Source organism: Mus musculus, chromosome 9 (genome assembly GCF_000001635.26).
Source record: "Mus musculus strain C57BL/6J chromosome 9, GRCm38.p6 C57BL/6J".
Taxonomy (NCBI): Eukaryota; Metazoa; Chordata; class Mammalia; order Rodentia; family Muridae; genus Mus; species Mus musculus.
Window position 1 is genome coordinate 71,991,261 of NC_000075.6, and position 12,882 is coordinate 72,004,142.

The 12,882-nt window shown below is 36.7% G+C and overlaps 1 protein-coding gene across 12 annotated transcripts in view; it reads right to left on the bottom strand.

The window, feature by feature from the left end:
- Positions 1-12,882, bottom strand: part of Tcf12 (transcription factor 12) — a 267,642-nt gene that overhangs the window by 147,009 nt on the left and 107,751 nt on the right. For 11 of the 12 annotated variants that reach the window (NM_011544.3, NM_001253862.1, XM_006510998.3 and 8 more), the window contains one exon: positions 9,156-9,258. The exons of the other annotated variant lie outside the window; for it this stretch is intronic. In NM_011544.3, coding sequence (NP_035674.2) covers positions 9,156-9,258 — 103 coding nt within the window. The remainder of the gene's footprint in view (positions 1-9,155; positions 9,259-12,882) is intronic. 12 annotated transcript variants of the gene reach the window in all.

Consider the following 12,882-nt stretch of genomic DNA (forward strand, 5'->3'; position numbering starts at 1 on the left):
AAAGGATGGAACCACAACTGCGACACTGCTGGAGCACTGCAATGTGAGCTCCAAGTTGCCCACTGCAGTGCCTGCATCCAAACAGCTGCTGAAATCAAGTTGTAGCTTGCGACAGCTGAGGGCATTCCATGGAGACATGTTCATCCTCTAAGTCACAGGCCAAAGCAGCTATTTCCCTGCAAGCAGAGCTTACTTAGGAGCTATTCCTAAAAATGCTACTTGAGTTTCTTTACATTGTGCTGTTGTCAGATCACCAAGAAAATGTAAATATTATCAGACCACAGGCTAATGCAGTGCTGAGTAACTTTCCCGTCCCACAGCTCACTTACCCTCTAGAGAGGTCCTCAATTGTCAGCAACTTGTGTTTCTGCACTGGAAACTTACAGAACAAGTCACACCCTCAGTTTTGAAGAATGAGGGAGTGCATAAGTACGACTCCTTCCCTTTCACATTCCATCATGAAAGCACAAGCTACAAACTCCAAGTGGACGACTATAATTACCTTCAAGGTTCTAGTCTTCTCCGGCATGGAAACAGGGCCTATGGTGGAACTCTTCCCTTTGGCACTCTTCTACTTACAAAGTATTTTATTAATTTCAAAAAAAGTAAACATTGCCACCAACCTATTCTGCTACTCCACACAGACAAACCACAAAGATAGGATGTCCTCTGATCACTTTCAGCGTGGTCTTCCACCAACAGTACTTGCCACCACTTTCTCTCAATTAATCTAAAACATCCTTTTAAGGCTCACAACAAATTTCTAGGAAGAGCCAAAAGTACTACTGTCTTCATGAAGACTAACTTGAAACTAACTAGTATTCAGCTTCTCTATGCCTCTGTTTAGAGTGAAGAAATACATTACACTTAAAAGTTAACTAGATGCCTACTCAGCTAGCCAGCTCTTGTGGTGAGCAAGCTCCACTGTAAAGACAAAAAAACTAGAGCGAGATCAGAACAGCCAGGAATAGGAGCGCTGAAAAAATATCTGCTCTCCAGACCTCACATGTAGGACTGTCCATGGGCACTACAGGCATGCTCTTCTTTGCCGAAATGTCACACTTGCTTGCATTAATGTGGAATATTCTGAAAATAAAGCCTCAAAGCATTCAGTCATCATTCTGACTAAATATATGTTGCTGTTTCCCATTTTTATATTCTATCTAGATTCACATCCTAAACCTATAAAGTTTTGTCAAACTGAATATAGTCAGCAATCTTCATTAAAACTCATGCATAATTTTCTTTGTTGGACACTATAGTTTTAATGTCCCCATTTGAAAACAAACTTTCAACAAAATTTGTAAAAACCAAATCAAGGCACTATGAAAAGACAACTTGAGTTTCTCCAGTAGGACAGCGTTTGTTTAGATTTTACAATAAAAATTAAAATTTGATTCACAAGGTCAGAATCTGGTAAGACAAACCAGGATGACTCCATGTCTGTCAGCATCATACTACCTTACTCTGTCAGTGTGTTCAAGGTAAGAATACTGACAAGCCCTCTTCCAAACTAGCCAGGCATCAAATATCTGTAAATATCATTCTGCAGAGTAAAACCTTCTTCATAATCAGCTCAACAAAACTATCACTGTTTGGACCTGAGATGGGTTACTCTGTTGATTAACTCTCTCATGCTGTGTGCACTACCAACCTTTGGAACCACTGCTTTCAAGCACTCTATGAGACACTAATCAGATACGTTACCCTTGCGCTTACCACGAAAACTCCTGCTGAAAGCTGTGCTTTACAATTTTATTACAGGAAAATTCAGGGGTGATTTACACTTTCTCTGATGTCCAGAGATGGTCTACTACAATAGTAGACATATTTTCACTAATTGTATCTTGAGTGAAAGTATTTCATCTATAATGATCCAGTTTGATGGCTATTCTATCCTGTTACTTTTAGAGTTCAATGGAGACCTATGTGTATGTTCACTCAGTGGTAAACTGTCATATCTATATGCAACCCTGAGTTGTGGTGATGTGAAAATGATCTTAGTCAGAATACTGAATAACATGAATGAGCAATGAAATGTTTTCATGTAAAACTATAAGCCAAATGAACCTGGGGAGAATAATTTCTGCTTATGTTGGTAACACAGTGATACTTGGAATTTATCTCAACACAAATATGAACACTATATGAACAATTAGCTATGATAAATTATTTATACTAGTCTAAATGTCAACCATGCAACATGCTTAAATTACTAAAAATAAGAACATTTTAAAATATCTGGTAACTAAGAAAAGCAAATATTAATATTTTTACAAAGCAATTGGGTCAAAGAATTATAGAATTAAAGATCATGGAATTTAACAGATTATCCTATTTACAATATCAATAACCATTATTGTACATTCACAAACTATTTTATAGAATATTTTTAAATGTCTGTTTTTTTATTAGAACTCAAATGTCCCTTTCATTCCTAAAACAGAATCTTATTGCCTTTATACCAGTTGACATCTTAGCCCTTCTAGCTTTCTCTATTGGCCCTACACTGCCAGTTACAAATACCCTCAGAAAGAGGGCCCACTGGGCAAGCATGACCCTCTGCTCCGTTCTGCATGCATCAGTGACTACACAGCAGACACGTGTACCCTACAGCCAGATGACACACTGAAGGAAGCAAAGCAACAAGGTCAAGATGTGAACACTTCACCTTCAGTCCCTTTTTAATCAAACAGTGGTTTGCTTGCCTTTAGGTTTCATGATTTGAAAGAAAAAAAAAAGCCCTACTCTAAGAACTGCTTTATACTGCTACCTAAGAAATAAAAACCACTTCTAAAAAACCTTCATTTTGTTATGTCATGTTCCCATTTAGTATGATCTAACTAATAAGATAGTCTTTGTTTTTTTCTAAACAAAAAATTTGATGGCATAGTGGCTCATTTTTATTTATTACTGGCTCTTTGTATACATTTCAAGTATACATCCGGTACTTCTAATCAAATTCAAGGCAATTTTGACAAACCCAGCAGAATTTTAAAAATTCAAGAAAAGTTATGCATTAACTTACTGATGTTTTTCTCAATTTAATTCCTCAGAACCCATGCCCTATTTTTCCCTCTGGTTACCTCAGAGGGCTCTAAGCTAGGACTCACTCTCTCCAGGGAGCTATTTGCCTAAAGCACCTAACCCTGGGGACCCAAACAGCTTCACCTAAACCTTTATGCTCTTCTTCAGAGCCAACTGCCAACTTCCTACAGCTGGTAAAAACCTGAAAACTGCTTAAGAACTTTCTAACTGCGACTAGCATTTTAAAGGAAGGGAGAAAATTCTTTACCTCCATCTGACTTAATCGTCAAACCTCATCTCTCACTTAGTATTAGCTATGGTCAGTTAAAATTTACTTTTGCATGACTGTGCTACTTGTGTCTGTGTGTGCAAGTGTGCTTGTTAGGGAGGCAGGATAGATGTATGCCAGAGATTAGATCAAGCTCATGGCTTCAGTAATATGGGATGTATCTGACAAAATACAAATCTAACTGAAAAAAGAATTCAATGAGTACCTTTGAACAATAAAAACCTATATAAGATAAACAAAAGCAATTCAAAATATGCTTTCAATTTTTTAATTTTCAAAATTTTATGTGCATGGTGTTTTGCCTGTATGTATGTTTGTGCACTGTATGCATGCTTGGTGCTTGCCAGAGGCCAGAACCTCTTCATAAGATGCTGTGGGGCTGGAGATTTAGATGGTTGTAAGACACCGTGTGGGTGCTGGGGATAAAATGTGGGTTTTCTGCAAGAGCTCTCAACCACTGAATCATTTCTCCAGCCCCAACTTTCAGAGTTTTAAATTCATTTTCATTTCGTAGTTAACTAAACTCGTATAAAAGTGTGGTAGCTATCTAAAATACTACTAACCCCTTTCTTTGAAACACAGCTTGGGAACGGCAGTAGTACTCACTCATCTCTAGTCCTCTGACAGACTCCTTCATGTCTCATTAGTCCCACCTCACAGCCCCTCAGGGAAACAACTGTTAGGCCCTGTCCACTCCAAACAACTAAGCGTTATTTAGTGTATAACCATTTATTTTCAATAAGACACTAATAAGCCTTTATTAAACAATGTGGGAATCATCATTAGGACTCTAAGCAATGAATCTGAGCTGTCATAATGGAGAAGGTAAGAACTGATGATGATGATGCCCTGTGACTTCTTCAAATCAAATGACCCCCAAAAACACTCAACTGTGTGTTATGGTGCACCCCTCAAGTTCAATGCATTTAAACTGTAAAGTTTATAGAAATTCCTTAAGTTTTTGTTCTCCAGTGACTATATAGCCACAGCAACTGCCATTTCTCCTACTACAGGTATCATCAGATTTTAAGTTCATCTTCACTGGGCTGGAATTAGACACAGGCCTTGGGAATACTTAAGGAAGGCCTATCTCTCAGACCAACGCCATTATAGAACTGTAAAGTGTACTCAACAGATCAGACTGGCTATAAAGGTGCTACGCAATAGATGGAGAAAGAAAAAGCTATAGAGTAAAAACAGCAGAAGTACACATGGTATCTAAAACAGTATGGGGGCAGGGTGATGGGGAGGTGAGCTGAAGAGCTCCAAGAACTGGGCCATGTACACTCTCCAGGCTTTGGCCTCTTGAGTGGTAACTAGGCCCCATTCACGTGTGTGTGTGTGTGTAAGTAAACAGCAAAGGGTGTGAGAATGCAGGTCAGTGAATAAAACCACACACTTTCAGAGATCTGGAAATGACTACACATTGAGAAAGCATTAAAGACTCACTCTTCTGAAACTCCATGAAGTCAGATGATAAGCTACAATGGCTCCCTTAAAGTTACTGTCATTTTCATTATCTCAGAAAAAAAAATCACATATATCAAATCATTAGGTTTAGAGTTCTGTTGTGATATTTTGGTGATTCTACACTTTAGTGTGACTCCATAATACTGTTGGGTTTATTACAAATTCTAGTTTGGGCAATATCAATTGTATAGAGTTCTCCTTGAAACTTGGTTGTAGAGACTTCAGCAAGGAAATGATGGCTGTAAGTAGAGACTTACAGTAAAAAAAAAAAAAAAAAAAAAAAAAACCAGTGTCCTCAACTATTAGACTTTTGACTGGTACGACTGGTACTAGGCTGAGCAAGACACCTAAAACGAGTTATAAAAACACACAAAGCCATCTGATAAGCACTATGCTACTTTACTCTGCATTACATTTACTTTTCTTTGAACAGCTACAAAGCACCTTCTGCCATGTTTCTTCTAGAAAGCTAGTTTTCCAGAGCCTAATGGTGTTCTTTATTTGTTAAATGTCAGGAGCATGTCATATGAATCTGGATGTAGTGGGCTAACCAAGGTGAAGAGGTTCTTGCAGTTCTGAGAGTTTTGTTTTGTTAAAAAAAAAAAAAAAAAAAAAAAAAGCAAGCTGTACCTCTGAAAAGGCAGGCGGATTTCTGAGTTCGAGGCCAGCCTGGTCTACAAAGTGAGTTCCAGGACAGCCAGGGCTATACAGAGAAATCCTGTCTCGAAAAACGAAAGAAAGAAAGAAAGAAAGAAAGAAAGAAAGAAAGAAAGAAAGAAAGAAAGAAAGAAAGAAAGAAAGAAAGAAAGAAAGAAAGAAAGAAAGGAAGGAAGGAAGGAAGGAAGAAAGGAAGGAAAGAAGGAAAGAAGGAAAGAAGGAAAGAAGGAAAGAAGGAAAGAAGGAAAGAAGGAAAGAAGGAAAGAAGGAAAGAAGGAAAGAAGGAAAGAAGGAAAGAAGGAAAGAAGGAAAGAAGGAAAGAAGGAAAAGGAAAGGAAAGGTAAAAGGGAAGGAAGGAAGGAAGGAAAGAAAGGAAAGAAAGAACGAACGAAAGAAAGAAAGAAAGAAAGAAAGAAAGAAAGAGAGAGAGAAAAAAAAGAAAAGGAAAGAAAAAAGAAAAATGTGAAAGTGTACCAAGTATATGAGTATCCTGAGGGCATAAGAGGATGTCAGGTCCCCTGGAGCCGCCATGTGGACACTGGAAAACAAGCCCAGGCCCTCTCCAAGCATAGCAAGTGTTCCTTAACTGCTAGGGCCTTCTCTCCAGCCCCAGAAGGCAAACTATGAAAATTAATGAGGGAATCACAAGTGAAAGAATGAGCCAAAGCTTTGGAGACTGTGTTACCCAAACTGCATGATGACACCACTGCAACTCACAGCTACGGTCCAGACTCTGCTCATAGCTCAAACAGAACTGTCTGTTGTTAACTGTTTAGTTATGTACCCAAAGGGTATGTTTATTTCTTTTGAAATAAAGAAAAGCTCTCTAGCATTGCAGACTGAAAAATCAACAGGATAATTCTGAAATTCATTTTTAAAAAAAAACAGTGATGTAGTATAATAATATAGCTTTATTTCCTACATAAAAACACTTCAAAATATCTAATACAGAAATCCAGTTTTCTGTGGAAAATTATTCATTATCAAATTATTATCAAGACTTGTTAGGGGCTGGTGAGATGGCTCAGTGGTTAAGAGCGCCGACTGCTCTTCCAAAGGTCCCGAGTTCAAATCCCAGCAACCACATGGTGGCTCACAACCATCCGTAATGAAATCTGATGCCCTCTTCTGGAGTATCTGAAGACAACTACAGTGTACTTACATTAAATAAATAAATATTAAAAAAAAAAAAAAAAAAAAAAAGACTTGTTAGATTTTTGAAATGTAATCATTAAAGTTTTCAAATCTCTACCAAGAAAGACAGTAACACTTTTATCATCTATTCTTTCTCCAGACAAATGTATTTACAGATCAACATAATAATTAAAAGAATAACATATCCTAGATGAATAATTTCTCTTCTTGTTTAATGCTTATTAGTATGCTGGCAGCAATGACAACTTCTGTTTTCTGCTCCTCTCTTCTCTTTAACTGTTGCAGGAATCAGGTATCAATGGTTCAGTGTTTCTCAAAACACCACACACACACCAGCAGAGAGCTCTAAAAGTGTTTCTACCACTGAAAATCCCTTAATACTACTACATCTAGAAAAGAGACTCTTGTAACTTCATCCAGTACTAACATCGATATATTTGGGTTCTTAGCAGTTCAACCACTGCATCTCACATCTTACTGATTGCCTACTGCACTACAAGAAATATTCATTTCCAAAAGCAAGTTCCTGCTATGCACATCACTTAGTGTAAGGTGCCATACTGAGATATTCATACAATCATTTTACTAACAATAAAGGTAAGGAATGCTTTTTGATGCATGCACCTAATCAATCACTGCAAGGTTATTTCTCCCCATCCCCTTTAAATGTAAAATACTTTAAAATTGGGCAGTTTAAATACAGTAGATAAAACACATTCTGTATAGTCGTACCAGACTCACTGCACTAGGTAGGTCACATAAATGAGAATTTTTGTTCATTTGAACAGTGAAGAAATCAGCCTGTTCACTAATCTTACTCTTATAGACTTACTTTAAATGTAGATTTTACAGAGTAGGGATAACCTTTAAAGGTACTCTAATAATTCTCCAAAAACAGAAAAAAGAACAAATGCATGTCCATAAAGGCTCCAAATGAGGAAACAGAACCTCAAACTGAATTAGAGAAGTAGTTTTTAGTTAACAGATGCTCTGAAATGGCATATATACATATACATATGCATATACATATACATACATATATCCTAAAGACTTCATTTATTTACCACAATTTTAATAGTGGCGTAGGTCCATATCTGTGCATGTGAGGTAACTGCAGAGGGTGTGGGTCACATCTATGAGGAAAGCTGAATCAAGAGGAGTCATGAATTCTTACATCTCAGAGTGACAGTCTCCTTTACCATCAACTTCTACTTGCCTTGTTATATACAGTACAAATACTGCTTGATGGAAAAGGTTTTTAAAAAAATTAAAGTAAAATAAAAGCTTTTATATAGTGAAAACAACAGAAAATTAAAACAAAAATGTAGAAATTTTCTTTGGTGAAATTACTGTTTTATTTTAGATGTAAAGTGACCCATTAATCAACATAACTTTTATTTATATTTATGTTGAAAGCCAGTGGTTTTCAGCACACATTTTACTGCTTATATAGGTCATGTGTCATACTCAATGATTTTAGGCTGTCAGCTGCCATAGGCAAATCCACACTATAGTATCAGACTTTCACTACTTTAAACTAGTGAAGAAAAAACAAAGGTTGCATATGCTAAGATCCCTTACAAAGCATCTGTAGACCACCAAGACCTTGGACTGAGTAACCTACTTAGATTAGCATTGTTGTCAAAGGTCAATTTTACTATCACAAAGTAGCCAACAGTGAAGAGAAATTAATGTCCATCACACAAACTGTGTATTTTCCTGATGTCAATGACAGTTAATACAGTAAACAACATAAGGCATTTAGAATATTTTCAACTACAGTATAAACATGACAAAAAATGATGTTACAAGGCAGATTATTTTGAAACAGATTTTGTAAGAAGGATAAATACTTCTTTTTAAAAAGAGTGATATCCAATCTGGAGGGTGGGGTATAACACACAACGCGAGGCGTATCTCAGACTGAACAACTTCTGATTAAGAAAGACATAAAGGGAGAATATTTTACGTGAGGTAGGGAAGGAGAGAATGATCACCAAGCCTGGTGATAAAACACAACGATCAGGTGTCGGTGAGAGGTCTAACCCTTCAAACTCCACTTCATTGCAAACACTTTTATACATCCTCAATTAAAGTCCACATACTTAAACAGACCGTCTAATAGTGTATAAATGAAATATTAATCTTTTATCAAATGTACCCAAAGAAAAATGGTCCTAAGTGAGTAAAATTTGTCAATGTTTTATCACATTTTTCATTGTTACGTAAATATACCTGATAAGACAAACAGCAAACCACAAGTGCCCTTGAAGGATGTGTCTCTGGCTCAGAGAACTTGCCAGGTGTGATATCACAAAGACACTGTTCAAACTAAAAGGATCATGAATACTTTCTTTTATACACTCTTAGTAGAGCTCTAAAGAAAGACCCTGATTTCCACACGCTGGTTCCTTAGCCTGGGATTAAGTGAGGAAAACTTGAATCCCTCTAGCCACATGGGAGCTTTCTTTCATTTATTTACACAGGACGTGGTAACAGAAAGGGTCTCTGGGCACAGACACTTGAGAAGACTGCTTACACAGAGACATCAACTTACCTATCAGATTTGAGTTCATGAAAGGTGTTGGGGACAAGCCTTCGTGGGTTCCTAATCGACTGTCATTCAAGTGATCACTGTAATGAGGGCTGTCTGTAAAACCCTAAGGAGGGAAAAGACCAAAATATTAAGGAGTGTACAGTAGCACCTTATGAATGCACAGGCTTACCCAGAATCTCCTAACTGAGCTCCTTATTCACCACTCACAGCATTGAAGGGCACTTGCCTCCAAGCCCAAGTTCAATCTGAGACCCACATTATAGAAAATGAAAATTGACTACTGAAGTTGTTCTCTGACTTCCATGTGCTAACAGTAGCAAACACACACCACCCAACACCACCAATCCCTAACAAAAAATGAATCAATAAACAGATTTTTTTAAAAATTCTTTATTACTCTTAAAGGAAAGTTGAGTTCCTGAGGAAACACTAACCTTAGTCCACTGTCTTCAAATTTCTCAATGCCTCTGGAGAAAAAAAAGACTAAGAACATTCTAATAGACTATCCCTGAAATCATCTCTCAGACCTCAAATCATCCAAAAGGAAAGACCTTTGGACATGTTCCTATTGCATACAAGAGGAAAGTTTTACATATCATTAAAAAGAAAAAAATTAGCTTAACAAACAAACTACAATCACCAACCCACCACCATACTTCTGAGTTATAATGCACGAGGGCTGATTTTCTCTTCCTATTCCTCCTTAGTTACCATTCTTACAAAGATCTACTCTTTTGGAATCTGGGTCATTAAAAACAGAAAAAAGAAAGAAAGAAAAGAAAACACTTAATAAAATGGCTAATTAAATCCAAAGGTCTGAAAAGAAAATTATAAATACCTTGAAATAATAACACTAAGAATATTTCATAGTAGCTATTACACTTCTTTCACAAAAATACAATTTCTTAAAAGCAAGAGAGGGACAAAGGAAAGAAAGCTTACAATTTTTTTTTCTGGTTCTCAGACACCTACACATACCACAGCACTGCCTCCAAAATCATAGTGTTTCTAGCTAATTTTTGAAATTTCAGGTGATACCAAGCCCTTTGATAACTTAATCATGACAGAAGATGAGGAAAACTGAAAAGAAACCAAATAAAATAGAACCTGCCCTGCCTGACTGAGAGACCACACAGCATCTCCAGGGGCTGTATCACTGAGCATCCATCATTCTCTAGACTACACACTCACATTCAAGATGACATTAAAGGAACAAAAGCAGGCCTCGCTACATCTGTGGGGAAGAGATTAACGTTAATTTAACAAAAACACTAGATTCCAAGGGCTAAGTAACAGTTGAATCATTAAAGCTGCCTATAGATGTACATCATGACTTTCACTGTTTAGTTTTAATCTTCTGGGAATGCGAACTCCAAATTAAATGGGTTTTATATTTGTCTAATACATATGTGACAGATAATCAAGAAGTTTCTAAGCGACATTTATAACATGGTGATGCTGCAAGATGTATTCTGGGGACCACAATTATAGTCCAATCTGTCACATCCAAAAAGATGATAAAACAGGACAACCCTGACAAAAGACATCCCTTGGAGTTTATTTTTATCCTAAAAACTAACACTGTACAAATACCAACCACAATCCAACGCACCTCAGTGTTCTTTCAGGCACCCCTTCTCACTGCCATTCCTAGGTACGGTGTGAAAACAAGGCAATACAGCATATATATTGCTGAAATCATGAAGCTGTACTAACTCTAGAAAAATGCTAATTTTCAGCCATATTATTCATATAATAGAAAATACAAATGAAGAAATATGAAAATTTTAAAGTTCCAGTTTAAAATTTAAGGCAATTAAATGGGGTTTTGTTGTTGTTGCTATTTGTTTTGGTTTTGTTTTGAGACAGGGTTTCTCTGTTTAGCCCTGGATATCCTGTAATTTGTTCTGTAGACCAGGTTGGACTCAGAGATCAACCTGCCTCTGCCAGGAACAAATATTTTAAATGTCTGTTTTAACCTATACATTTTAAAGTAAACATTGTGTAGCACTGGTTCGACAAAATGTATGTATAAGATGCCCTTCTGACTTTATGCTCACTTTATGTTGCAATAAATTAGAAATGTTGACCTTTGCTAAAATAAGAAAACAGAGCTGAAATGATCAATGAGAACTGTTTCTGAATTAACACATAATTAAAATTTTTATAACTCACGATCCTTCTATTGATATATCTGTATTATCAATTGATCAATCAATCAATCACCAACAAAGTCTTGCTTCTCCTAAGCTTAAGTGGCTTTCCTATCGCAGTCGGAATATCTAGGGCTTTTACAGGTATGTGCTCATCACCTTGTAGCAAAATTTTTTAAATCTTAATTTCAGGGGAGTGGGAGGAGATGGCTCAGTAGATAAGAACACTTATAATTTAAAACTGAGAACCTAAGTTCAAATTCTTAACACTCGTATAAAAACAAAGCCAAGCACAGCTTTGCACACCTTTAACTTCAGTACTATGGATGAAAGAACGCAGGGAAATTGCTTGGATTTACTGGCCACCAGCCTAGCTCCAGGTTGAGTGAGAGACCCTGTCACAAGAGAACAGGGCAGAGAGTGATAGAACTGAACACCCAGATGCCCATCTCTCTATATATCCTCATGCATATCTTCTCTCTTCCCCCCTCCCACTTCCCTCTTTCAATTTTAAAAAATATTGTATGGGGCTGGTAAGATAGTTTAGCAAGTATCAAAACACATCAAAGTAATTACATCTAGTGCACGAATTAAATACAACCTAATCCATACCAGAGGGAAACAATAACCTGTATGCACATATGCTTCATTCTATCAAGCTGTCAGAGCTTAAGGGCACTACATTAAGAGAAAAATGTATTTATGATTAAAATGCAAATAAACGGTAATTATATATCTTAAAAAGTATTCTCTAATTCAGGCATTTAGTCCCCGCTCCCCATATACACATCAATAAGGCAGTTCTCAACATTAACAAGAGCTGAAATGCATCATCTCTTTCTGTCTGTTTCAAAATTTTTCAATGCACTGCCAATCTCTATCCAAACAGAAAATTGTCCAGAATATGCATAAAAGCCATTACAAGGAGTAAGTGAGTCTAACAAGACTGTAGATTTTATATATTAGATGTGAGTCAGAAAATGAAATTTTATAACTACCAGCATCAAGAATTTTAAAATATTCAGTTAACTAAACAGAAAATGTACAAGATCTATTTATTAAAAGCTATATTCAGAAAAGTTAAAGACATATACATGTCAAAAGTTCTCATACTCCTAAGATAACGATTACATATAGCTGACAAACCTCTTCAAAGTTTCTTTTTGTAGCAGTAACCCATAACTGGTCAAAATGTAGAGAGGGCAACCCATCCCTAACTGATACAGCTAACAACACAACACATATAACTAATGCTCTGGGACCAGCTAACTAAAAGAGGTAGAAAGATAAGAACCTGAGGATCAGGAGGTCTGCTGTAAGATAGTATCTTCTACATATACAGAGTTACACTTATGAAACTGTAACAATACAGTCCCCCAACCAAGACTTGCACAATGGCAATAACAAGTTGACATTCCAACCATAGATGGGGAAATCTAACAAGGCCCCATCCCTAAAGAGCTACAGACATTAACAAGAAAATGTTCATGCTGCATTGTCAACTTATAAACAAGTCTGTGATGAGAAAAATGGATCAAGCAAGACACCCTGCAGCATGACTCCTCCTCAGTAAG